The sequence below is a fragment of the Centroberyx affinis genome, unplaced genomic scaffold, assembly GCF_046629955.1.
Source record: "Centroberyx affinis isolate AG114_WGS23_722 - 3 ecotype Tasmania unplaced genomic scaffold, CSIRO-AGI_Caff_v1 ptg002635l_1, whole genome shotgun sequence".
Classification (NCBI taxonomy): Eukaryota; Metazoa; Chordata; class Actinopteri; order Beryciformes; family Berycidae; genus Centroberyx; species Centroberyx affinis.
In genome coordinates this window covers 646582-673048 of record NW_027280828.1, presented here as the reverse complement: position 1 = coordinate 673048, position 26467 = coordinate 646582, and the positions used below count along the sequence as shown (strand labels likewise).

Sequence of the window (26467 nt, the reverse complement as noted above, 5' to 3'; positions counted from 1 at the left end):
TGGATTCATTGAATGTTTGAGCTTTTACCTCCAAATGAACCTTATTTCATTTTAGTGCAAAGCAAAAAAAAAAGCCTATATCCCTATAAAACACCATCAGTGCATCTCTGCATCCATAAAGTCAGCCTCCCATTCATTCCCTTACAAAAAATAACTTAGTGCCTTTGACAAATTTTATTAAGATCCAATATGAATATAAACTCCCTACAGGAATATTGTAGGAATATTACAGGAATAGTGATACCATAGGATTAAAAAACAAAATACCCCAAACCATATGATAAGGTCACTATAACTCCACTATTGAGTAGGCTACTTGAGGCGCACCCTAAGCCCCAATAGGAATATTATGGTGTTTTCTTTTTTTTCGACTAGGCTGTGACTAGAACAGCTTCAGGATTTGTCTCTTGATGATATCAATACTTTCTGCTGTCTTGTTGCTGGCTGTGGGAGACACTTGTTGATATACACATATTTAGACTGTACTGTGCAAGATTTTATTTATTTATTACATTACAGGCAACTTCTTTATGTGTCTCTATGTGACATTAAGGGTCTGGCTGTACTTGTTCTCATTGCTCCACTTGCTCTTAAAAATGTCTGGTTCTTATATGGAAAGTTCATCATTTTAATTTGAATACATATTTTAACTTGTTTGATGAACCGTTTAACCTTTTAATCTAAGTAAAAGTAGATATTTGTTTTGAAATGCAATAGAGAATAAGTCTCTTAAAACAGAAAAACAAAAAGACTAATGTACCCTAAAGTACAAATAATTCATAACTGTACTTCAGCGCTAGAGTAATACTTAACCTATACATCACTATAATAACAACCTGGATTTACTGATTTGTGTACACAAAGGTTTCCTTTGCTTATAAAAAATAAAACTGGACTTCTAAAACACTATCCACTAAACAAAAGAGATTCATTTCAAGGTGTTTTCACATGGTGACTCTTAAGGATGACAGTGATGAGTTAAAAAAATGTGTTTTTATTAGTAATACATTAATAAAGATGTATTGGTAATGCTGGCTATTGGTCCAATAAAAATAAAATCCATGATAGAAAACAGTAACAGGAAATTCTCCACAGTAAATCACAGGCATGTTTGAGGGATTTTTAAAGAATGAATACTACTCAAAGCAGCCATTTTGTGCTGTATAAGAGGTGCTTGCAAATCTCCAGTTTCTAGTGAGCAAAGGTACATAGTGGCATTCTGGTAACTCCTAATGGAAAGCGTGTATAGTTCTGAAATCGGCAACGCACCATTTCTAAATACAGCTGTTTTTACTGGCCTTTCTGTGTGAAAGGTGCTCCAGTGTAGACTAGACCCAAACAATGCAACACATAATAAAGTTCCATTCACAAGCTCCACACACCGCTTGTTGTCTGCTCCTCTGCTTGGTCCTAGTAACACTCAAAAAACAGGTTGAGACACAATTATGGTGCTTTACAGAGCCACTGACAGAATTTGGCCAGGTTGTTTGCCATGATAGGAACATTGGCTTCAAATGCCCTCTATGGTCAAGTGTTGAATCTCAAGTTACTGCACTAGGCAAGAGCCATAGAGCTGTGCCCAGCTCAATAAAAACCCCTTAAAATGTTTTGTCCCTCAGCCTTTCACAAATGCTCAGACTCCTTTTATGTCATCCATATCTAACTAAGAAAACAACATCCTTATCACATTTTTTGTTGCATAAAAGCACCAAGTGCATTTCTTCATTAGGAAGGGAGCATCCATGATCTCTTGAATGACTGCACATTTCAAAGATTGTTGATATTTCCAAATGACCCAATACAATATATCAAGAGAAGGGTAGTTGCATGGAGGAGGCTACAAGCTAGTTATTGAAGTAGCCAAACTGCTTGCTCTGTATTTACTGCCAGTACTAGGTATTTGTCCAGTGCAAGACTTTCCCAGTTAGCTCAATAGTAGCCACTCACTTCCTACTGGTTTGGCAAAGAGAATAAATAGGTTTCGAGAAAATAACTGAGCATGACATGATGTTATATCAAATAAATCTAAAACTCTTTGCAGCTTCAGATGGAAATATCACTTGATAATGTTCCAAAATAGTGATCTCAGCAGTCCATGGGTATTGCACCATGAGGGGAAGCTACGTCAACTCATTACTCAATTGCAATGTTAAGGCTAAACACACTAAATATAACCGTTTAGCAAAGGGAACTAGTTGAGAAGCTTTGTGCAATACACCGAAATAAATCCCCAGTGCAATCAAATTAATATAAGGTAGAAATGCAAGACATTTTATGGCAACTGGACACAGGATTATGGAGCCCACATGGAAAGCGCTGAAATCTGCAATGGCCAAACAATCTGTAGCTCTGCTTAACACAGCTTTCTCTAAACCAAATGGATAGTGGAATGTTCTGGACCACTGACAACATGGTTAATAATTCACTTGGTTGTCATGGTGACATCAAAAAATTCAACAATTAACGCTACATCAACGTAGCACCCCTTAATTATCTTTTCCTCCTTCTCCTTTCATTTTATAGTTTTTCACATGGTCATTTAACCAAAACCATTAAAATGATTTTCCTTCCACAGAAACTGTCAGTCATCTTACTACATATTACCTTCCATCTTCCGATACACAATCCTGATTTAGTAAGTTATCCCTCTTATCAATCTTCTCCTTTTCCTGCCCTATCCAGTCTTTATTTCAGCTACAATCTAGTCATCTCTTTATATCCGTCACCATAACAACCACAAATGTTCTGACAGATTTGCTGGCACTGCAGTGAGAGGTGAAGCCTGAGAGAGAGAGAGGGAGGGAGAGAGAGAGAGAGAGAGAGAGAGAGAGAGAGAGAGAGAGAGAGAGAGAGAGAGAGAGAGAGGGAGGGAGGGAGGGAGGAACAGAGAGAGAAAGACAGAGAGAGAGTGAGAGACAGTGAGAGAAACAGTGAGAAATACAGCGAGAGAGAGAGAGAGAGAAACAGAGAGAGGTACAGCGAGAGAGAGAGAGACAGATCCACCCACCCAAAAACCTTGCTACAATAAATGTACACTATGTTCCCCGATCATCTGAGATGCTTGACTTCTAATACAGCCTCCCCATCCTCCCCCTGACTCATACATTCATTTATGTGTGTTTTGCACCACCATCAGCCCTACAGTTCAGATTGCATTGTAGAAGTTACGAAGCAGATACTGCCATCATGATCAAACTGGCTAATACAGCTAATCTACTATTATAACAAACTATCATCTTTCATAAAAATCTACATTTGAGTGGTTTTATTCAGAGTAGCCCCATCTTCAGTCAAATAGAAAATATAAAAACATGAGTTATTAACAAATACATTGTGTTAAGGCGTAAGGCTATGTTAGATCTTTTCCTCACCAGTGCAGTAACTACTGTAGTCTATTGGGATAAACATTTGGTGAGATTAAAAAAAAAAAATACATGGATGGGGCAGCTGGTACAGTAGCCCTTCAGTTGTTAGGCGGCAGTCTGATCTGGGCCTCTGCGGCGGACTTGGTCCCGTTACGTCCACAGCCCAACAGGAGCCATGCCCTCTTTGCTGCCCAGCGGAGGCAGCAGGTTCTCCTCGCACAGGAACCTCAGGGGGAAGTGGACCAGCAGCCCGCGGACAGCCTTCAGCTCCTCTGTGGCCTGCTCAGGGTCCGTGTCGCACAGACGCTCCTTGCTGGTTTGGTCCTTCAGCTCTCGCATGTTGTGGACAGCGTTGCACGGCAGGCAGTTGAAGACCTGGATTCAGGATCACATCATGGGGTTGCCCAAGAGGGACAGAGGAGAGGTAAGAAAACTGAGGCTGCGCATTGCAATGGTTAAGAAAAGACAGATCTGAGAGGTATAATGTGAAATCATATGTCATTGTAGGATTTATGATAGGCCGTTTTCAGTTTGATTAATACCTTGTCGTAAATTGAGGCGTTTAATTTAGCAGCTGCGTTCCAGACCAAGAAGAAGAATTCATCACTGATTGGATCCTGGATATTGATACTGGGGTCTGAATCAGCTCCAACAAGAACGCTGGTGGGGAAACACACACAGGCCTAGTCAAAGATTTCAGCCAACAGCGCATTCAAACAACAGCCAGACTCACTGTAAATCTTCACATTATATGGTTAACAAATTCAAATGTTGCCCTGGGTGAATATCTTTCATAAGGACAATGATAACTATGTTTCCTAAAAATTGTCATCCAAGATGGTTCCCCTGTAAAGAAAATATATACATGGGAAGTGCCTAGCTGCCAGTTTGCATTCTGTAGTTGTGTTTTCCACAGACACAGAAAACTCTCATGTTTGGTCAAGCAGCTCACAAAAACCTGTAGAAAAACATAAATTCATATAATCGCTAACCTGCTTCTCTTTTAATTGTGTACTCTTGTATTCAGCTGTGCTAGGCCTTGGTGTTTTTCTTGAGTGGGTGTTATGCTTCCTTTCCTTCCTGAATCACCTCTGCAAAGGTAGTAACCCCTCCTTCAGTTCACAGTCACAATGCCACTGCAGTAGCTACTTGTTGTCCTGACCTGAAGCACTCTTTGCGCAGAGCCAGTGTGAGCGGCCCTGCCTGGTACTCCTCTCCTCCCATGGTGGACGCAACCCTCTCTTCATCTTCCACGAACACTGCCAGCTCACTGTCTCTGCTGCCCAGCATGCTGCGGTCATTGATGTTGGCCGAGCCTGGAATGTGGAGAGTACATGCATTTACAATCTGTCCTTACGGAGTCGTCATTCTTTTCAAATCAGTATTCACAGCATTACACAACTGTTACAATGAAATACCTATAACAGGACATATTCTCGAAGATGGGTGCTGCTTCTCATGTTGGTCCCCTTCCCTCAGATTCAACAGTGTATTTATAGTCCAGCTTTTGATTTGACATGAAGCACTTGGTACCTACTGTAGGTATCTATAATGGGAGCCTCAAAACTTGACCTGAGCCACAAGTGTGTCAATCTTTGCCACTGTGTGCCGCCTACTGATTTATGTAATAACAAGTCCACAAATGGTCAGCTGTGAATTTACATAAGGACAGTGAATAAAAAGCAAAACAGTGTAGAACTTAAACAGGCAAGTAATATAAATATATAAATTCAACTCCAAAAGCCTATTGTGATTAGAGTTTCACTTTTCCAAAAATTGATTTAGGATGAAATCGTTGTGCTTTTAGGTTAATTAAATGACTTTAGTAGGCCAAAATTTAGTCAATATTATTTGTGCAGCTTCTAAATAGTAAGTTTCTTGAAAATATAAGCTATGCAAAGCCTTTCCTGCAATGTTAATCATATATTGTACCGCATTGCTCAGTCTTTGCCGTTCTCTGGCCCCTGGGCTTTGGAAAACTCTATTCAAAGAGCTTCACGCTTGCAAAAATCATTGTCATACTCTAAATCACTCCTTAAAATACATTTTTATAGACAGGCTTCCATATAATCTGTGTTTACCCATATATATGTATATTTTAATATTACTGCTGTTGTATTTGCCAGTTTTGAAAAGTGCTATGAAACTATAATTAAGTCCATAATAATATAATGCTAATAATGCTAATAATAAGCAGCAGCAGCATCATCATCATCATCATCATCATCATCATCATCATCTTCATCTTATTCACACTTATTTTCAATTTGCATAATGGAAATGCCACTCGTCTCTGTCGCTTCCTTCCTTCCTTCCTTCCCTCCCCTGCTTCGTTCTCTGTTACTGCTGTATGCATCTGGTAGATGTTTCTCTCTAACTCCCCAAAGTACTTTTTTTTAAAATACTATCATTTATTCTAAAAGAAAAACAAAAAAACATTACATTTCAACAGAGGTCATCCCTCCTCCTCTGTGGCTGAAATAGTGTTATAATGCTGATTCTTGCTGAGGGAGATTAGTAATTAGCTACTTTGTCATTGAGCTCAATGGTGACTCAAAGTCAAAGTGATGGCCTGTCTCCGAATGAGTTTGTGCCAATGCTGACTCACCGATGATATAGCAGCGGTCATCAGCAATGAGGGTCTTGCTGTGAACGTAGATGAGTTCTGTGACAAGCGACTGGGAGAGCTGGGAGTGAGTTCTCAGGCCACACAGGGTGATGTACTCCGTCCACTGGTCCTTAACTGGGGGAGACAACGAACACATTAGTCACTGGAGAAATAACATCCAGCTAGAAACAGTAAGGTTTACTAAGAAAATGGTATAGACATATGGCATATGGACACTCAAAATGGATGTCAAAAGAAGGTGAACTAGTTAAGGATGAAAATGGAGACTGGTTGGACAGATACCTAGCACCAGTAGCTTCAGTTAAAAGGAGCAACACAAGAAGAAAGAAAGAGACACATGTTAGAGAGTAAACAGGTGGTACTTTGTGATGTCAGGTGGATTTTTGAGTTGAAAAGAACAGCAGATGGACGACAGAAAACTCACCGTCACTCAGTCTCGACAGGATGGAGTGCTCTCCTCGGCACATAGTCCTAAAACATTAAAAATCTGTTATACTACAGTACTAAACACAGTCTATGACAGTAATAATATCTTGGCATAGACTAAGTCCGGTTAAACGTTTTGGCACAACAATAGGCTTTGGAACCCAAATGGAGGAACACAAAGAACCATTATAATACTGGCATGCTTAACTTGATAACCCACCAAGTTATAGCGACAAAGGGAAAGCAGCAGGCTTCTTTCCACTTGTGTTTGTGGTTGACAGAAACCTCAGCTATTTAAACAACGAGAGGCCCACAGATAGCAGCTACGTAATATTTTCATGGTCTTATTCACCTTTAGAAACAAATGACAAAAGGAGGAATCTGTATTTCTAGAAACAATCCTACATAGGCAGTGGGTCGGCTCTCCTTGTTACAACACAGATAGCAATGACTAGAAATCCACTACATGTTTCTTTAAATGCATGATAATTAAAGAAAAGGAATGTTTTTTAACTAAATGTGTCCAAATTTCAACTCGAAATAGACATATTAGGTGTTATAGGTTGTGTCGTTAACAAGACCTTTTAAATGGTATAACTGCATTATGATTCTAGTTGTATATTTCAACTCAATAATGGCAGTCCTGAATATCTCATTCAAGTCACCAAGAGAAAGCTTGTGCAAGTATGAGTAGACACTGAGTTTTTAAACAGTTTTTAAACACATATATTTTTATTGTGAGACATGATTGGAAGCATGTCTTTGCGCCAGATTAAAGTTCTTGAGCGGAGTTTGCCAAAGGTTGCAGTAAATTATAGTGTGTGTCTGTGGGTTGAGCGAAGATGACGATGGCAGGAAAATGCTCTGACCTGTAAGTGAAGTGCAGTATAGCCTGGATGGCATTTCCACCTCCTTCATTGATGTCTCCCTCAAACCCAGGAAGCAGAGGAACCACCACAAACACTCTGTACTTCTTCTGCTCACTGGAATGAGACACAGAGTCAGCATGCAAGTGGACTATTTACACATTTATACAAGTGGACTACTCCATTTATAATTTATGTTCATTCCATTTTTTATTGCACTAATAAAACGAATAAATGTGTAGCACACCTGACTAATATCTGACAGTAATCCATTGATTTTTTCCATTTATTGCATGCTATAAAATGTGCAAGGCTTTTCAGTGATGCACATCAAGGCTGGAATTCACTCATCTCTGTACTTCGTTGGACATTTTTCCATTTACATAGATCTCCACCTCATGTGCATATTTTATAAGAAGCTGCTTTTTCCCAGTGTGTAACGTCAAGGTTGGAAAGCACAGAGGAGCATGTGCACAAAGAATGAATTGAGCACCACAGGTTTGTACACTCAAACTAAGGGAGTCGTTACGGTGACCAGACCTGTGTGCACGCAGGATTCGCTTCACAATCGCATCACCGATCCCGTTGTGCACACTCTTCCCATCGGCACAGCTGATGAAGAACTGGTTCTGAGGGCAGAGGAAAGACAGATGGTGACTCGGTGTGAGGTGTGAGCTAAAATGGGCAGGAAGCTGAACCTGTGACAGTGAAGGGACCAGGCTGCAACAGCATTCGGGCCTCATGTGCGACCTCATGATTACAAACACATTGGCTACAGAATCTCTCAATGTCATGTGAACTGGAAGTGTCCAGTGTTATGTAATCAAACACAGGCTGGGATCCAGGGTAAAATACATACTAAGTAGATGTACAGCACAATATCTTACAAAACTAAAATCTGAGTTGAAGATACTAGGACCTTGTGAGTCTACAGAGAGATGTTTTGCCAAAGCTGCCCATGTAATTATATCAGTGCCATCACAAGGCCATAAAGAAAAAATGAAATAAAAAGCAATCAAAAGGCATAGATAGATGAGATATTAATAATAGGTATAGTCACTCTGCTATGAGCTATATACAGTATTTGTATAATTGACTAAGGCTTTCTTGTGTTACCTCAATGTAGATGTAGTGCTCGCTGTTCTCGATGGTGTGGATGTAGGCGTTGAGGATTGAGTTCTCACAGGTTCCAGCTGACCAACGATCTGCAGAGCGCAACACCTGAGAGAGCGAAAGGAGAAAACAAGAGTATAAACATTTGAGTGGGTTTCCTGACAGTGATAAAGTAAATAAACATCCTTGCATGTTTCAAGTATCTGTACTTTATTCAAGTGTTTCCATATTTGGATATGTTGTACTTTATTTCTCCACATTCCAAAAAAGAAATATCCTAAATTTTATTGTGTTTTTCTATGCCGTTTCTGTCAACATCACTGGAGGAACAGTGTTTATTTCTGTGCGTCCTCCTCAGTTCATAAAACATAAGATCTTCTTTGTCTTCCAGACTGTATCAACTTGATGTCACAATAACTTAAACGTTAATGTCTGAGTGCTGGAAATGGGCAGATCACAGAAATGTTACACTTTAAACTTCTGTTGAATTGTATATTTGCATATACAACATAGCCAACGTCAAACCTGAAGTTGCTGCCATCAGTTTTGCACTGGTTTAAGTTAGTAATGTAGTTAGCTTATTGACTTATTGAAAGTGTTACATTCCCAAACCAAACAAAACACTACTCCAGAAGGAAGCATACTTATCCTAGCCAACAATGTGTGAAACAAAATCCCCTTATCCTGAACAGCACAAGCATGGAGACCTGTGCTCTTTCTCTTGAACACAAAATGCCACAGCTGAGGCGCTGCCAAGGATACCTGAATAAGAGAGCACCAAAACCTGATAGGAGAGCTACTGCATAATATGGAGCAAGGGTTAGGGTTACAGGCCAACGCCCACAGTACAATAGGAAAATACCCACAGCAAAAGCTATTGTTACCTAACACTCACTATCTGAACACTTACTAAGCACTAGAAACCGTTTTATTGTAATCATTTCATTTGACATTGAGTGAGAATAACCAAGCAGCCAAGGCTTTTAGGACTGTAATTTAGAAAAGCAAACATCTCTGTACAGTACTGCAAAGAGTTCATTCCAAGCATAGAGCTATGTATGTAGCTAACGTCTAACAGTGTATGTACAGCGTGACACTGGGAGAATCACTCCTATAACCTACACCTTCCCACCTTGGTAGAAATGTGCATTTTCTTTATTGTAACTTTGATGCAGAAGAGGAACCAGGGCTTGCAAAGGAAAACTACATGGGACTGGCTGATGATGTCATAGCCTATGCTGTTTAGTGTGACAAATGTGACCTCCGGTATTCATAGTGAAAATTGCTGCGGTTAGCCTACAGTTAGTCACCAGCATAAAGAGGAGAATGTAACGCAACGTCAACTCAGCCCAATGATGTGATGACACTGAAAAGACAACTACAGACACAAACTCATATTCACATTCACAGCGATCTGCCATCGTAAGATGTGGAATAATTTTCAGTCCTCTTAACAATTATTATACCTGAGGACCTGAGGATACCCTGTGCTTCACCAAATTACTTATCTTAAAAAGTGCTATTTGTAGCATTTTTAAACATCAATATATCATTATCAAATTAAATGTGTTACCTTGGTGTAATTACTGTTAACAGAGACCATGGTCAAGACAATTGGTAGCCTCTATCTCATGCCAGTGGTATTGTTAGTGTTTCTCAAAATTAAGACCACATTTCCCATAAACTCCACTGCTTCCTGTTAGAAAGACAATGCTGCCACTTTTCCTCCCTCCCCCTCCCTGGCATCGTTCTGCATGCGTTTGTTTTCTCTTTCGCTTTATTGAAGAGGATAAACATGTTGGAAGCTACTTTTTTTCCCATAAGCCTTTCACTCGTTCCACCATCTGCCATTGCAAAAAAAATCTTAAGCTCCATCTGCACTGGAAGAACAGCGCCCTCTTCCTGTTTAGTGCCGTAAAGCAATCCATCAGATTTCCGCAAAATTTGACCTAGTGTCACACAATGTAAAATGCAGTGCAGAAGCCTCCAATCTTCTTGGCAATGGTCCTGTTTGCTTATGGTAATGATACTAATGCCTCAAAATTAATTGTGGTAATGATTGATGTTGATGTTAAAATGCTACACATGGCAGCTTTCTTTAATATGTGAAACAAGCAGTCTGATTCAGCAAAAATGCTGAATGTGTGAAGTCTAATATATTCTCCATGGCTGTGTCTTCTAATTTGTATTTCTTTCTTCTTCTCAAATGAGGAAGGAGGAGTTTTCCAACCCTGATGCCGTCTGAGGGGGCCTCTTTAAATATGCCTGTGGGAGTTATGGATGTACGTCACAAACACGCACTGTGAGTATTTTAGTGTGCTGGTGTTTCTTCTGCACTGCTTCTACACTGAATTTTTTTTGTGTGTTTATTGTTTGTCTGCGTTTTTTGGGTCTTTGGCAGTTGGACTCTAGCAACACATTCATGCCATTTTATTGACATTTCCAAATGAAATACTCTAACATGATTTATTAAAGTAATAGTGTAGCTCATTCAGATAGGACACATATTCAGATACTTTTGACTATTTAGTTGACCAGAACACAAACACATTCATCTGCTCATTCATGGTGTCAGTGCTGTCGTTACCTTGTGTACAGATTTGTAGGGCAAATCTGACTCAACCAACTCAACATAATGAGGGAATAGTGATTTCTTTTCTGTGGCAAGTGTGTATGTGTGTGTGTGTGTGTGTGTGTGTGTGTGTGTGTGTGTGTCCATGCCTGCATGAATGCATTAAATACCTGCACTTTGGCTTTTCTGGACCCAGGCACAGTGAAGGACAGTAATTCAGCAGTACAGTGAGACTTGGGAAGAAGGTAGGGGTAGAAGTCATCCTTGTACTTGTTCTTAAAGATCTGCAGCAGACAAAACAAAGGAAATGAAAGCCAGATATTTCCTGTACTTCCTTTTAGTCGTGCGAAGATTGGCCTATAGAACTCTTGTCTGAAGGCTGACCTTGGTGAAGTTCCAGCGCTGGATGAAGTGGCGGGCCAAGTCCCTGGCTGCTCTGCCATGAATAGCTGCAGACAGATCGCGCCACGGCATGCGAGGAACTTGAGTACGGTCAATGTTATCTGAAAAAAATAAAAAACATTTCAGTGTGTGTCTGTGTGCTTGTGCGTCTGTGTATGTGTGCGTGCGGGAAGAGATACTCACAGAGGTTTAGATAGTGTACCTTCAAATGGTTTGTCCAGTTGGATCCAGTCTTTCCTGATAAAGTTGCTGTAGTCTTTGCCCAGCCACAGTTTACTGTTGCAGGTCAGATCCTCGGGGTCCTGCTCTGCTTTCTCCACTGGCTCTGATGGCTTTTGATCATCAGACGTCCCATCATCCTCGTTAACGGAGAGATCTGTTTGTGTCTGCAGGGAATGTCACATAGTCAATACACATTTGTCCATGAATGACCGTGAAAATATACTCATGCATAATCAATTTTTGATATAAAAGACCTCCTACTTCTGTGGCTTCCTTTGGCTCCACCTCCGTTCCATGATTGGCTGTCTCCGCAAAGCCCAGGTCAGTTAGTCGGTACTGGCTGTCATCCCACCTCCCAAACGCCAGGTCAATGCCCCCAACAAAGGCTACCGTTTGGTCAATGGCCACCATCTTCTCATGGTGAGCCCACAGGAACACCACAGATGACACGTGATCAGGATGTCGCATTACCTGATGAGGGACATCAAAGGGGAAAAACAGACATGAAAACATGCTCTCAAGTAATTGTCTTTGTCTGAGTATCCAAATGTGTGGAGAGCTGAGAGTGATTGTAAAATGTGAGACCTTGATGTTGGGGTGCATATTCATGAGCGTCCTCTTGCTGTGGTCACTATTAATACCAAGTGCTAGCTCCACCTCTTTGTAGAGCAGGATGCATACTTTGACACCTTGTTCCTGCAGAGAATGGACAGAAAAAAAGGAGATGCCATTTGAAAAAAGGACTGCAAAAGGTAAAGGACAATTTGAAACCATTTGAAAATTTAAAATGAGAAGAGAAAGATTGAGAGAGAAACTCTACTGCTTTGCGTTTGAGTATGATGTCCAGGCGCCAGTATGTATCAGTAGCTGGTCTCTTCAGGTACACTTCAGGGCTGAGCCTGAGAGAAAAGACAGAGAACACTCTCATCTATTTTTATATATCAACACTATTCAGCTGATAAATACGCTACATATGTAGCTCAAATATTTTGCAATATGTGGAAATTTCTGTTTCATAGATTAAACCCTGTTCATCAGCATATCCAGATCCTGCTGACACTCACCACCAGTCTGTGATGAAGATCTCCTCCTTGGCTTGTTCCAGAGCATTGGCCAGGTCTTCAAAGTAGCCACTGCCATTCACATACCTTTAAACAAAATCAATGAACCACAGAAGTTTAGTAACTGAGGAGAAACATCAAAGAATGTCAGGCATTGCAAATCTCAGACAGACCACGTAACTGACCATTTAGTGAGCGTGTCCTCGTGTGGCGGAGCAAACCCCTGGAAGCGCTGCACTTTGAGAAAGTCACATGCCTCCGCCAGTCTGTTGATTTCGTGACTCCACCACTGAGCCTGTCTATAGTTGCTGCATTTTATGATCAGATTCCTAAACAAGAACAAACATGCCTGACATGTCACACCATAGAATAACCTCATACATAAATATACTGCAATGACACAAGACTCTTGAAGGAGGTATACATTTCACAAATGCTGAGATCACATCATATATTGTACAGTGATATTCTACATGAGGCATGATGAACAAAATAAGTATTTGGGAAGCAACACATTGGTTGATGTTTGACTCCATACTGTTATTACTTGCCATGCGAATTGACACAATGGTTTAAGTGCAGAGAGTTGCGTTGGTTTGATTTATTCAGGCATATTACATGGCATATTAAAGAAGTACAGTACTTTTTGTAGATGCTCCCCCATGTGTCTGGGTGCCAGAAGTACTTGAACAGATCTTTTGTATAGTAAATGGACTGCATTTATAAATGGACTGCATTTATAAGCGCTTTACAACATGCCTACATTCACACATTCATTCACCGATGGCGGCAAGCTACCACGCAGGGTGCTGGCACAACCACAGTTTGGGGTTCAGCATCTTGCCCAAGGACACGACATGCTGACTGCCGGGGATCGAACCACCAACCTTCTGATTAGTGGACGACCCGCTCTACCTCCTGAGCCACAGCCGCCCCTTTTTTGTAGTACATGACTACATGTACTATGTAGTCATGTAGTAAATTTCATTGTGTAATTACATCTAAAAGTCTGCAACCCATCACCAGACTTGATATTTTCTCCCCAGATTCCCTTTCCATCCTTTTTACATTTCAATTTGTCTCTCAGAGGATTCAACTGTAACTACACATACAGTACACGGTTGAGCTAATACAACTAAATATGGGTCGGAGCGTTCGGTTTAGATTCATCATCCTCCCCGTCATGCTGCTGCTATACTTTTCTATCCCAACTTTCCTATTAAACTCTAGGAAAATTATTCGGAAGAAAAACCTGCTTGAGTTGCTCGTTGCATTCTTCAAGCTCCATTGCAGGAACATGATAAATCAAAGCTGATTTCACAACTTCAACCCTGTCCAAATAATTGTGGCACCCGGAAATAGATGGTGGATGATGTACAAAAGGGCTATAGTTCTTTAAGTGTTCGTCTGATATGGCTCTCTGAAATGTCTCACTCTAAAGCTGATGGTGAGCACTTAATCATTTCTCATAAAATGTATGGCATCAAACCATCAAACAACATGTTGCTAGAGGTTTCATTATATATGGTAACACACAGCTGACTTACCGAGTGAAGTTCTCGATGCAGACTCCATATTTGGTGTCTGTGTACGCACGGCCCACTTTAACTTTGAACTCGGGGTCAAACAGCAAAACGAAGGAGATGACCCCGTTGTCTCGGTTCAGATACAGCAGGAAGGAGTCTTTGACCACCAGCCAGCGGCGGGACCAGCGGAAACAGAACTGATGGTGGCCGATGCAGTTCAGACCTTGGATGCGGTGACCGCCTGACCTCTTGAAGATGGGCCCCTCCCTGAGACAAAGTGACACATAGCACACGTTAACTTTCTCTCATGCACTGACTCATTCGCCCACTCTCACGGTCTCTCACTCACTCACAGATAGTCTCTTTTTGTTATTGTGCTTACAAGCCTTTGGGTCCAAGATCCGTGATGAAGGAGAGAGCACTGACAGAAAGGAATTCCAGCTGAAAATAACAGAAAAGAGACAGCTCCACCTTACTGCATGACAAACCAATTTTACATATATATGTGTGTGTGTGTGTGTGTGTGTGTGTGTGTGTGTGTGTGTGTGTGTGTGTGTGTTACATAGCTCTCACCATGCTGTGGTCATTCCGACAGAAGGCGTTCTCCAGCAGACCATTTAGGTACTCTTCAAGGTATTTCTGCAATAGCGAGAGCAGATGAGAAAAAAGTGATTCACTATTCAACATCAACTCATCAAATTAGTAGACATATAAAACAGTCAGAGAGTGAGACAAAGACAAAAGATTTGTTAAATGGGGTCTGTCTGGGGAAGTCAACTAATAAGTTACTAACTGTGTCATTGAGACTGTATGAATATAATGAGACTATAATCTGTGGGCCTCAGTTAGTGTTATTAGAATATTTCCACTAAATATACAGCAATTCTTTACAATGTGACACATTGAATTAATGTTGTGTTTTGTAATTTTTATTTCTCAGGTGTGAAAACAATCATAATCTCAGTATTTTAACAGAAAAATGTAGCATTTCATAAATATATACTTATATATACTTTATTAGGAACACCTGTACACCTGCTTATTCATGCAATTATCAGCCAATCATGTGGCAGCAGTGCAATGCATAAGATCATGCAGATACAGGTCAGCAGCTTCAGTTAATGTTCACATCAAACATCAGAATGGGGAAAAATGTGATCTCAGTGACTTTGACTGTGGCATGGTTGTTGGTGCCAGACGGGCTGGTTTGAGTATTTCTGAAACTGCTGATCTCCTGGGATTTTCACGCACAACAGTCTCTAGAGTTCACACAGAATGGTGCAAAAACAAACGGCAGGTCTGCAGACAGAAACGCCTTGTTGATGAGAGAGGTCAGAGGAGAATGGCCAGACTGGTTGGAGCTGACAGAAAGACTACAGTAACTCAGATAACCTCTTTACAACTGTGGTGAGCAGAAAAGCATCTCAGAATGCAACACGTCCAACCTTTGGTAGCCGGTTGACACTGAGCTGAAAGTTGATACCTACCCAGTATTAGTATGGCGTTCCTAATAAAATGCTCGGTGAGTGTATTTCCCTGTGATATTAATTGAATATCTGAGTGCTGTGAGTGATATTAGTCTCATCTAAGTGTAAATAATATAAGTAAATAAACCAACTGATAGGCAGCTTAGCAGCTTTCTACATCTAAATATTTAAATGTCATTGTTTCATAGATGTATTTTCTATATGTTGATGATGCAGAACACAAATATTCTAATATCCTGCCACCACTATTTGGTAATTCAGAGCAGAAAAAGTATTTGTAATTGTCAACAAGACACATTTGTATGTATGTTTGTGCCCTTGTGTTTTGAAGGGGCTTCTATAGAGCATGTATATGTGTGTCTGATTGGTTTGCTTGATACCATTTTGCTGGAGGTCCTTCTGGTCCGTTCGGTCCCGTGCAGGTTGGGCATTTCCTCAGACATGGCCCTCAGCTGCTGCCTCTCCTTTGCAAATCTACAAGAGGAATTTGAATATTCAAAATGCATAGTGCTTACCTAGATGAGAAATCACAACAAGCCACCGCACGGACTTCAATTGCGCCCCTCTCCATTAAAAAAATGTCCTGCCGCACAGCCAGAGGTTGATTTGCATGATTAAGCTAAACAGAGTGGTGTGCCAACCTTCCCAGAGGCAGGAAGTGCAGCATCATCTTGTGCTTGTAAAGGTCTCGATGCAACTCCTGGAATTGCTTGTACTTCCTCTTCACCGTCCAGTTGAACTGACCGTGTGTCAGTCGCACAGTGTACAGGGTGCCCACACGCACCTGCACACACATTATTATTATTATCAGCATGTACATAAACATACTAGTATAAGTCTCAGAAAATCAAAGCTAGAAGAAAATCAAACAAAATAATTGCATTTACTGAATGAAATGTTATGTTAATTAGCTTATACCACTACTAGTAACCCTTATACCTTGCTAGTGACTATTCAATACTTATTCAGCAGTCACTAGTACTAGTAACAATTTAGATTTTTCAGGAGTCTCTTTCCTGTTTTTACAATTTGCAACTAAGCAGCTATGCCACTGAATCATATGGGACTAGTCATTTTAGATATCATCATCCTACATTTACTAAACTCCATTTAAATTCCTACAAGTAAGTGTTCCAATCTCAAACCAAGTAATCGTTGCCAGTAATATTACTGGAAATTATCATTATTGGAAATTGGCTACCGTTCCAATTTCCAGTATCATGTTTCCATTGTTACTGGTCATTACTAAACCTTTAAATAAAGTTGTTATCTTATCTCTATTTGAAACTATTTGACTATGTTAACATTTTGAACCCTTTCAGTTTGATCTAAAGAGTAACAAGTAACTTGACTGGTAACAAAAATGAACTTAATTTTAATTAAATAAAATTATTGAAATACTGTACAATATATTTAATAGTGGCTAGTACTTCAAATATGATGAATGACTGTTAAGGTTAGAATACTTTCTGGTGAGAGTGCCAATAGAGACTAATAAATGACAGTGATGATATTTATGTATAAATGAATAGCCACATAGAATTCAATGACAAACCATTTTTCCATTTACAACCAGTAAAAACAGTAAAGCGACTGATATAAATCATCATAGTTCCTAGTAACTACTGAATAAGTATTATTCTCTATTAAATAGGGACAAGTAAAATAGAAAACTGATTGCTAAAAACACAAAGCTACTACTAGCTATTTACAGTGAGATCCATTAATACTCGGACAGCAACACATTGTTTTTCTTTTTTGGCTCCATATTGACATTTAACAACACACAGGACCTTGTGCTCTTTAGGGGAAACGCTCATGTAGAAACGTGGCTTCGGTGTTCAGGGACAGGGGACTGGGTGAACATGAGTACGTCATTGGTTGTCATCAAGTGGGAACCTCCCATCTCAGATGTTTTATGAAATTAGGCCCCTAATACCTCCAGGAGGCTCAACAGTAAATTCTGGCATCCCAGTACCACCCACTCCCTCAACCGCTCTCAACACACCCTATACTCACCTACGCTGCCTAGATTGCACCTGCACTAGGACCGAGCCCAAAACAACTCACCCAGTAATTTCCAACCTCCCTCTCAACCTAAACAATAGACTATATATATAATACAACAACTGACCCTTCTGGCTTGAAACAACCTGCTCAGCAGTTCAGACACCCAGTTGTATCAAGACTAACAGGCTTAAGGGACAGCTGACTCTTCAAACAGCCTTCTCATACATTCAGAAACAGAACTGCATCAGTAATTCGTCAATACTCATTACTTTGGATGCGACAAAAGTCAGCTTTAATTTCAGGGTGTTTGCGGACTTCCATACGTCACTGCACAATAGGAACTGTCCGGATGAAAAAACTATTAAAGATGATCATGTGCACTTATACTTCATAATCATTAAACCATCAAGTATAATACAAGTATGGAGCCAAAATGTCAAACATTGAATCACCGTCCAAATGTGTAAAGAGCTCACTGTAAGTACTACTGCCTATTTTTAACAACTACAATTTTCAGGGCATACATTTTAAAATGGGTTGCCATGTAGACTGGGAAAGAGATATTGCATACCTTTGAGCGAGTGGTATATTTCTCTGTGTTGTCCACTCTGCATGTGACTGGGACACCAGGCATTAGGAAAGGAACACCTGCCTCCTTCACATCCAGAAGATGATGCACCACCAAGAAAGGACGGCCCTCTGTGATTTGGAAGATTAGAATTTTTCACTGAATCTTTTCTAATGCAGTTACGGTGGCTGAATGGATGGTTGATATACCCATGGTGGGTGTTTATGAAAGGAACCGATTTTCCTCACCACTGCTGACCATGAGGCCATCTATCTCTTCTGGACTCAGATTGTGGTTGTCGTGTGTGAAGCGCCTTCTGCCCAGGTTTTGGGCCGTCGAGCTGTGAGCCACAGGCTCGATCACATCCTCCTCTGGACTGGCCATCGTACTGCCTGCTGCTCTGGTGCTAAGACAAAGAGTAAAAGGGAACAAGGGACATTTTACATTTCTGGTCAAGATCAGCCAATAGCAGATTGCAATTGCAATAGCATGCTTTGCAATTATTTAAAGTCCCAATCAGTAGCTCTCTGTTGAAACACAGCCCACTACTGAATTTGCCTACATAGCAATTTATTGATTGATTGAAGATTTTCATCTCACTCTTAAATTTATTCATTAAACTTTGCTGAAAGGACTGACAGTATGTGACAGCTAAAGATGGGTTGTACCTGTACTCTGAGGCAGGTAAAAGGTTTGTTTACATGTACAGACCTGGGGGTATTTCACAAAGCAGGATTAGTGAGTTTGGCGTCTAACTTTAAGAAGTGCTATGAAATATCCTCTCAAATTTTGTTTATTATTAGCAATCATTCACATGCATGACGGAATCATATTCCTAATATTCAAGTTTTGTTTAACAGATTCAAATCAGTATCATTGTGTTACAGCATAATATTTTTTATAGTTATCTGGATAATTTTATAATCCTGCTTTGTGAAATATCCCCCAGGTTTTGTAATTTGGGAGGCATAATAAAGTCTATAAAAGCTCATTTTTAAAGTACATTTTTGCACCACAAAAATGGATAGGACTTACATGAGAGTTGTGTGAGTACTATGGATGTATCACTGTCTGTATTCTTGCATCACTATACTACTACTACTAATAATAATAATAATAAAGCCGCTGTTCCTGGCTATAGAAAGCCAACAGAGGAACAGTGGCACTAGCTGAGGACAAACACAGTAAAACAGTCAATCTATGAACATTTCAGGCATTCTCCAATTAAACTGAGAACAAATTCTTAATCTCTAAAACTTCATCACCCATCTGCCAGAGGATACACAGAAGCTCTGGATACACAGTATCTGAAGGAGCTGAATATAGTTAGTGAGATGATCTACGGCTACAAGAGCGGACTTCAAGTGAATCTGAATAAAATCCTTGATGGGAACATCAAGTACTGATCATGCCACGCCACGCCACGCCACACCACACCACACCACACCAGGAAGAGGCATCAAAATACAACGCAATATCCCACCAGTCGACGACAGGCCGTATAAAGTTAGAGAGGTATCTGCATTATAATGCCACAAACAGAAAGCTGTCACACACTGCAGTCGTCTTTTGGTGTTTACCTGGTAATATCACCGCCAGCGTGACACACAAGAAGTCTAGGGACACATACTTAAGTAGCTAATGCTAAACCGTGAGAGAAAAGGGTGTGTGTGCACCCTTTTGTATACGTGTGTGGGCAGATGTCTTTGACTGGCTGAATGTACTGTTGCCAGGGCAACAAGGCCATGGGGGAGGGAGGGAGAGAGAGAGCGACAGAAAGGGTGAGAGAGTGAGGGAGAGAGGGAGAGAGACAGAGACTTAAATTTTGAGAGTGAAAATGAGGGTGAAACCACTAAGAGACACATCTAAAAACTGAACACACTCAATAGTTTAATTCTGCAATATGTAGGTTTGTAAGAAAAAGAAAAAAAGAAAAATGTTAATTTGCTATGTTCAATATAATTTGTATGAAAATTAAAACTGCCTCTACCTCCCATATTTATACTTTTTAATTTTTTTGATTAGCTGCTGCATAATTGCTGCTGTTTTATTGCTTTGTTGTGTTCCATAACAGAATCTATTTCTTAGCAGTAGCAATAGTAGCAGTAGCAGTAGTAGCAGTAGTAGAAGCAGTAGTAGTACCAGTAGTAGCAGTAGTAGAAGCAGTAGTAGTATCAGTAGTAGCAGTAGTAGTAGCAGCAGTATTCATACTGGTCTAGAAGTGACTCTCAATGGGTAAAAATAACATAGGCCATACTTCATCCCATCAGATTCAAGTTTTCAAGTTTTCACCTAAGCACTTCTGTTAGATACTAGTATCATGTAATGATCACCTGATTATGAATGTTTTGTCCTTTATGTTGAGAAATACTGTTTTTACACATATTTAAGCAATGACAATTACTACACAGAGCCCACCCATAACACTCTGCCCCTACTCTTTCTCTTGAATCAAGGTGGCACCCATGCGTGTTGAGAAATGAAGAACAATGTACTTTCTCAAAGGTATCACAAATGTGATATACTAATACCCTACTCATAAAAAAAAGAATGTGTCAACCAGCCCCAAAGCTTTACAGTGGCTTACAGCTAATTTTGTGTACATCTACCACTGTTAATGTTATGGTTCATTTCAAGGATTATCTTTGTGTGCAAAACATTTGAAACACATAGCCCTTTTTCATTCATGGGATGTAGTTAAAGGCTTAACGTAGAAAGAGCTTAACGCGGCACAGAAAATGAATCCATCCATTCATAGTAAATGACTTGGGAAACAAAGACAGAGGTAACTATGCGAGCACAAAGTTGGATTTTCTGGGGATAAGTGTACATTTTCTGTTTCAGAACTCATAACTCTATTAAATACTAAATCTCATGTGGCTATAAAACAAATGTTCCATGAGCCCACCATCAAGTCTCCTGCTCACTGTCCATAGAGTACATTTTAAAACTCGATGGCATCACATGTTTTAGTTTTTGTTCTCTGGTTTCTAGCTTTGGGAGAGATGTCCCAGTTCACAGACAAGACACTGATTATGGTCCAAGGGCACAACGCTAACATATTAATTATTTAAATATGTGGCATTGTCCTTTAATGTAATTTAATGAGACTCAGTGGTCTAAAATTGAGGTGGAATCATAAGAAAAAATAAGTGGAGCAGACAATCTTATCGCTTCTTTATAGCCAAATGGAAAGAATAGAAATTAACACAAAGTTGTTCATGAATTAGACTCCTTCAATGAAGGAACTGATGGAAATATGGGGAGGGGTGAAATGCCCAAACCTGTTGACCAGTGGGTGGGCACATCATGTTTGTGACAATGCCAGCCAAATGCTGAGTGGTATCCCCTATAAAGACTGATGACTTTGAGGAGGAAGTGACAATAAAAACAAAGGACCAGTGATGAAATATGATTGTAGTAAAACACTTAATCGCCAATCTTGCTGTAACTTACTGGGATCATAAATATATATATAAAAAAAAAACTTGTGCTAAAGTCTAACAGAACATTACCTTGGAAATGAGTGAGTGCAGCAAGGACTTCCCTCTGTGTTTACAAGCAGAATGAGAAAATGTTTTTGTCCAATTCCATTAGAGGTCTCTAACATAAAAAATATTCAGTTGAAGTGCTTCCTGCACTCGGGGGGTGTAACATTTTGACTGACATTTTTCCATTGTCTGTATACCCATATTTCACTATGAGTCACTACTGGATAAAATACATGGACAAAGAATACTTGATAAGAGAATCTCAACAAAATTGATGCTATTTAGATAAAATATTTGTTTGTTAACTTGATAACAAATGTGATTTCATCACATTTTTTGTAAGCGCTTTGCTTCTAAAACCAACAAGTCCAGCTTTCTCCTACATAAGATAAGATAAGAAACATTTAAAAACAAACTGCATAACTTCATAACCATCATCTGGTAAACATCTAGATGAGAACAGCCACATCTAGACGAGAGGCTGCTGTGATTCCCTGTATGTGGAGTGTGTTATACCTGTTTTAAAGTCCTTACATTGGTTGCCTGTCAGTTTCTGTATTGATTTTAAAATTCTTTGACTTGTTTTTAAAGCATTTCATGGTCTTGCACCGGCATATGTGTCTCACATGCTTACAGTATATGAACCAGTTCGGCCCCTCAGGTCCTCTGGCACGAGTCTGTTAGTTGTTCCAAAGTACAGGACTAAAACTTTAGGTGAGGCAGCTTTTAGCATTTATGCTCCGAGCCGCTGGAACAGTCTGCCTGTGGATCTGAGAGCAGCTGAAGTGTTGAAATCTTTAAACGTAAACTTAAAACCTACCTCTTCAGCCTGGCTTTTGATTAAGTATGGTTTATAGACTTTATTTACTTTATTTTATTCACATATTTTATTGTTTTTATGTTGTCAAATTTTATTCTATTTTATTTCATCTGTTATTTTATTAATAGTATTATTATATATTTTTGCTTTTAAATCTATTTTTATTGTATTGCATTGTCATGATTTTTTATTTTTGCGTTGGTCTCAAATTGTTTTTACGGTCTACACGTGTTAACCCTAACCCTAACCCTGTCTAACTGTCCACTTGTCAGTCATCTGTGAAGCACTTCGAACTGCACTAACCTGTATGAAAGGTGCTATATAAATAAAGTTTGATTGATTGACTGATTGATTGATTGATTGTTGGAGGGCTCCTGTGTTTAGGTCTCCTGGTTTAATAGATACACTAACTGGTGAAATCTGGTGTCTGCTAAGTTTGACCCACATGCCATGGTTTCAAGTAAGAGAAATAGGCTTTATTTAATATGTATGATTTTTTTTTTTTTTGTTTAGTTGCAAATTCCTAAAATTCTCACATAAAAGTCATAAAATTAAAAATTACCTAGGAAATTTGCAACAAAACAAGTGGAATATTGCCTGCCTTTACAACCCTATATATATATATATATATATATATATCTGAATCATTCCACCCCACTTACTTAAAACCATATTAAACTCCCATTTTTTTTTCTTCCAAAGGCCATTTTCTACTCTGTTTTTTCTGTGTTTTCTCTGTTGTTTTGTTGTGTCTCTGTTGTGCAACAGAGAGGAAATGAGATTACTGGCTCGACCAATTTTTTCTATGATTCTAATTCCATTTTGGGCCATTGAGCCATGTTATCTGACATTAAACCCTTTAATTCAAATGAATTTCTAGCTGTTGGTTTTGACAGATAAGTTCAACTACATAAGTGTTTTCCTTCCACTTGAGATATTCAACAAATGGTTTATTCACTTTCACCTCAAACCAGAATTAAAGGAATGCAACAACGTTTTTGCCAAATAATCTCTTTGATCAACTTAATGTTGTGTGCTAAGAAGACTGGCAGCAGTTTCTTCTTTGTGTTCAGTCTTCAGTGTTAGATGATGCAGAGGAGGCTTGCACCCTTCACTTATCACAGAGTGTGCGTAAGTGTTAGCATTACACTGGCATACACTGGAGAAAAATAAACATCGGTCACACAAAGGTGAAACTGATCAATCTCATCATATACTGAGTAAACATTGAGCTTTTCTGCCAAAAAAAGTCTCTAAAACAGAGAATTCCCATTTTGATTTGACATGACTTTCTTGTTTTTGGGCTAGTTGGGGTGAAACTCTGCCTACACTGTTTACTCAGTGTCCCGTGAAATATGACATGACAGAGACATGCCATTTCACACATGCATAAAGGATTGCACCTCGCAGGTTCCTCTGAATATGAACCAAATTGGCCAGAAGGGAGTGCTATTACTGATAGTCAAAGAAACTTAAATGGCCACGTCTTGCACACATGCAGTCATATGAGCATGAATCTTGGGTGTGCATGTATCAGCTATCCCTGCTCTACAAATCTGAAGTCTGCCACTTTGGATTTTGTGCAATTTTGATTTATTTGATTACCACCAAATCTGACCAGCAGCTCTGATGGACCAGGCTATTAAGGAACAAATTTTGTTGATATCTTGTTGAATTTTGCCAATATTAACAATTTATTTGCCAATGGAAGTTCATAATCCCATAACCTATGTCCAATCATCATGAAAGGGGGTCCAGGTTTTGGGAGGTTTCAGTGATTAGACCTTTCACATAAGGTTTAGAAATCAAACTGGGTTATCACACTCACTATGAAGCTTGGTTTACACTTCACAGCCTTCTTCCAAACCTATTACCCTGATTTAGAAGGGCTCATTATCATAAAGTCGCACTTGAAAACTTGGAATGAGGCTTTTCTGGATATTGCAGTATCACTTATGTGAAGTGTTACAAGAAAACACAAAGCCAGATAAATCACAGCTCTATATATGTGTGTTTTTTCCTCAGTTCAGTTTGTACCTTCATATTATTGGGGCAGAAAGGGTACAGCCTGTTCAGCAGAAAAGGTATGAATAGCTTTTTGTATTATTTAGAGATTATTGGCTTTTGTTTTGAATATTTTACAACCAACGTGTGCGGTATCCTTAAGGGTACAACAGGCAATTTCTGCAGTATTGCAACATACATAAATGGGCAACAATCTCAGCAACAGGCAACAAAATGATCCACATGATCAACAGTGCATTGGAATATAAAGTGTCAACAAGATGTTCCTGTGTGATTAAGGCAGCAGCGCTGCTGAGTCAACTCTTCCGGCGCTGGTTCCCATCAGATTTCCCCAAATGGGAGCCTATTGTCTATTATTGGCTCAAGACTCATTTTTCCTGAGTGTATCCTTTTTACCCTTTACCCAACACCAATAGTAACTAAGTCTCTTTTAAAAGTTTTACCATACAAAACTTGTAATCGCTTAAGAAAAATATGCACTTTTGCCTCATCGTCACGCTACTTGGCAGGACTTTCCACTCCCATCAGGTTCAACTTTTCTTCAAATTCAACAATCTGCGTAAGCCAAATTCCTACGCCACTAAAGGCCATACATTGCCAGATAGTAAGTCCATTTAACCCCCCGGATACAAAAGTTTTCTCTGACTTTTGTAATGGTTTAAAACGCTGAAGGCTAAATTTTCTCGTCTCCACCCATTCCCCAGTTTCCTGCAGCACCGCATTCCATGGAGAAATTGCACCTAAATGTGCGCAAGTGTTACGCTACAAATCTCTGCTAACCAGCTGACAACACTCTTTTCAGACGACACCGATTGGATTATTGTGCCACGGTGCTGTGAAATCCGCAGTTGCTCAACATTTAAACGTTAAATCGGTCATCGACTGACTGCAACAATACACACAAGGGGTGAAATATGCGCTGAAGTCCAGCTCAGGCCTACTTACTTTCAGATCACGTCGCTCCAGAAAACAACTATTCCACATGCGGGCCCATACGATAAAACATACAAGAATCAAGCTAAAAAAAAAGATTACTTCATCCTAAATCACTCGGTCTTTCCTTAGAGGAGGAGAGTGTATATCGGTATTCCCCATAGGTGATGCACACTTTCAAGTCCCTCCCATTTGGTGCCAAATCCAACCGACGAAAGTGATTGAGCATGGGGGAGAAAAGAATAAGAGATATCGAGACATCGTTTCTGCACGTCTCTCCTAACCGGCAGTTGTGGAATTTTACTGGATATTGTTTTTGTTTTTTTTATTATTATTGTAGGATCGCGAGGCACTTGTAAGAAAATTATAGGAAACGTTTTGAGTGCAGTGGTCAGCTGTTCTCAGATTTGAGCAGCGGTGTGGAAAAGCAGCAATACAGGCATTTAGGGACACGTAGAATTGGACACTGCGCACGACAAGAAGCCTGCTGATAAAAAACAAAACAGGGACAAGTCCCAACTGGATGCCATCCGGGGAAGAGCAGACAGGAATGTACATGGGGAGGAGAGGAGAGGGGTGGTATGTGAAACTGTTTCTGGTCGGTATTCGACCAGTATCAAGCCAGCCAGCCAGGATATAAAATTAGACTTCCGGTCAACATTTTCAAAATAAAACCTCTTTTGACGAAAATAAGTTGCGACGTTTCTTGATAAATATCAGGTACCACCTATAAAACGTTTTTATATCTATGGGTACCACAGTCAAAATATAGGATGAGACGTAGCTGTGTATTCATACTTTCGACTGCTTCATTCTGTTTTACAATAAAGTAGGCTATTCAAAACATCGAAGCAGTGCCCAGGAGCTTTTAACGTTATTGTAAAGCGTACAGACCGGAATTGCACTCTCGCTTCTTAGCTAAACTTACCGTAATACTTTTGGGAGAGGCTG

General features: G+C 39.7%; 1 protein-coding gene across 2 annotated transcripts; it reads right to left on the bottom strand.

Annotated features, from left to right (window-relative positions):
* Positions 1-227: 227 nt before the first annotated feature.
* On the bottom strand, positions 228-25668 carry pld2 (phospholipase D2). 2 transcript variants are annotated; one of them, XM_071534850.1, is made up of 24 exons: positions 19828-19870; positions 18496-18653; positions 18251-18378; positions 16311-16453; positions 16050-16143; positions 14756-14821; positions 14565-14623; positions 14204-14449; positions 12842-12985; positions 12660-12743; positions 12416-12494; positions 12181-12291; positions 11857-12066; positions 11576-11759; positions 11356-11474; positions 11142-11255; positions 8403-8507; positions 7827-7915; positions 7290-7403; positions 6419-6465; positions 5974-6108; positions 4528-4681; positions 3908-4025; positions 228-3740 (listed from the first exon to the last, which is right to left on the bottom strand). In XM_071534850.1, the coding sequence occupies exons 2-24, from the start codon at positions 18629-18631 to the stop codon at positions 3516-3518; spliced, it is 2904 nt and encodes a 967-aa protein (XP_071390951.1). In that variant the 5' UTR covers positions 18632-18653; positions 19828-19870; the 3' UTR covers positions 228-3515. The 2 variants fall into 2 exon arrangements, with proteins under 2 accessions (XP_071390951.1, XP_071390950.1); XM_071534849.1 differs by lacking the exon at positions 19828-19870 and adding an exon at positions 25529-25668 and having other exon boundaries at positions 229-3740.
* Between the last annotated feature and the right edge of the window lie 799 nt (positions 25669-26467).

Bases quoted from the DNA above. Each gene is read 5' to 3' on its own strand.
- pld2 (XM_071534849.1), bottom strand. From the start codon at position 18,631: ATGGCCAGTCCAGAGGAGGATGTGATCGAGCCTGTGGCTCACAGCTCG. The intron at 14,624-14,755 runs GTGAGAGCTATG...TGTTATTTTCAG, and splicing joins GTCGGAATGACCACAGCATG to CTGGAATTCCTTTCTGTCAG. The intron at 6,109-6,418 runs GTGAGTTTTCTG...TGTCTCCCCCAG, and splicing joins CCTGTCGAGACTGAGTGACG to TTAAGGACCAGTGGACGGAG.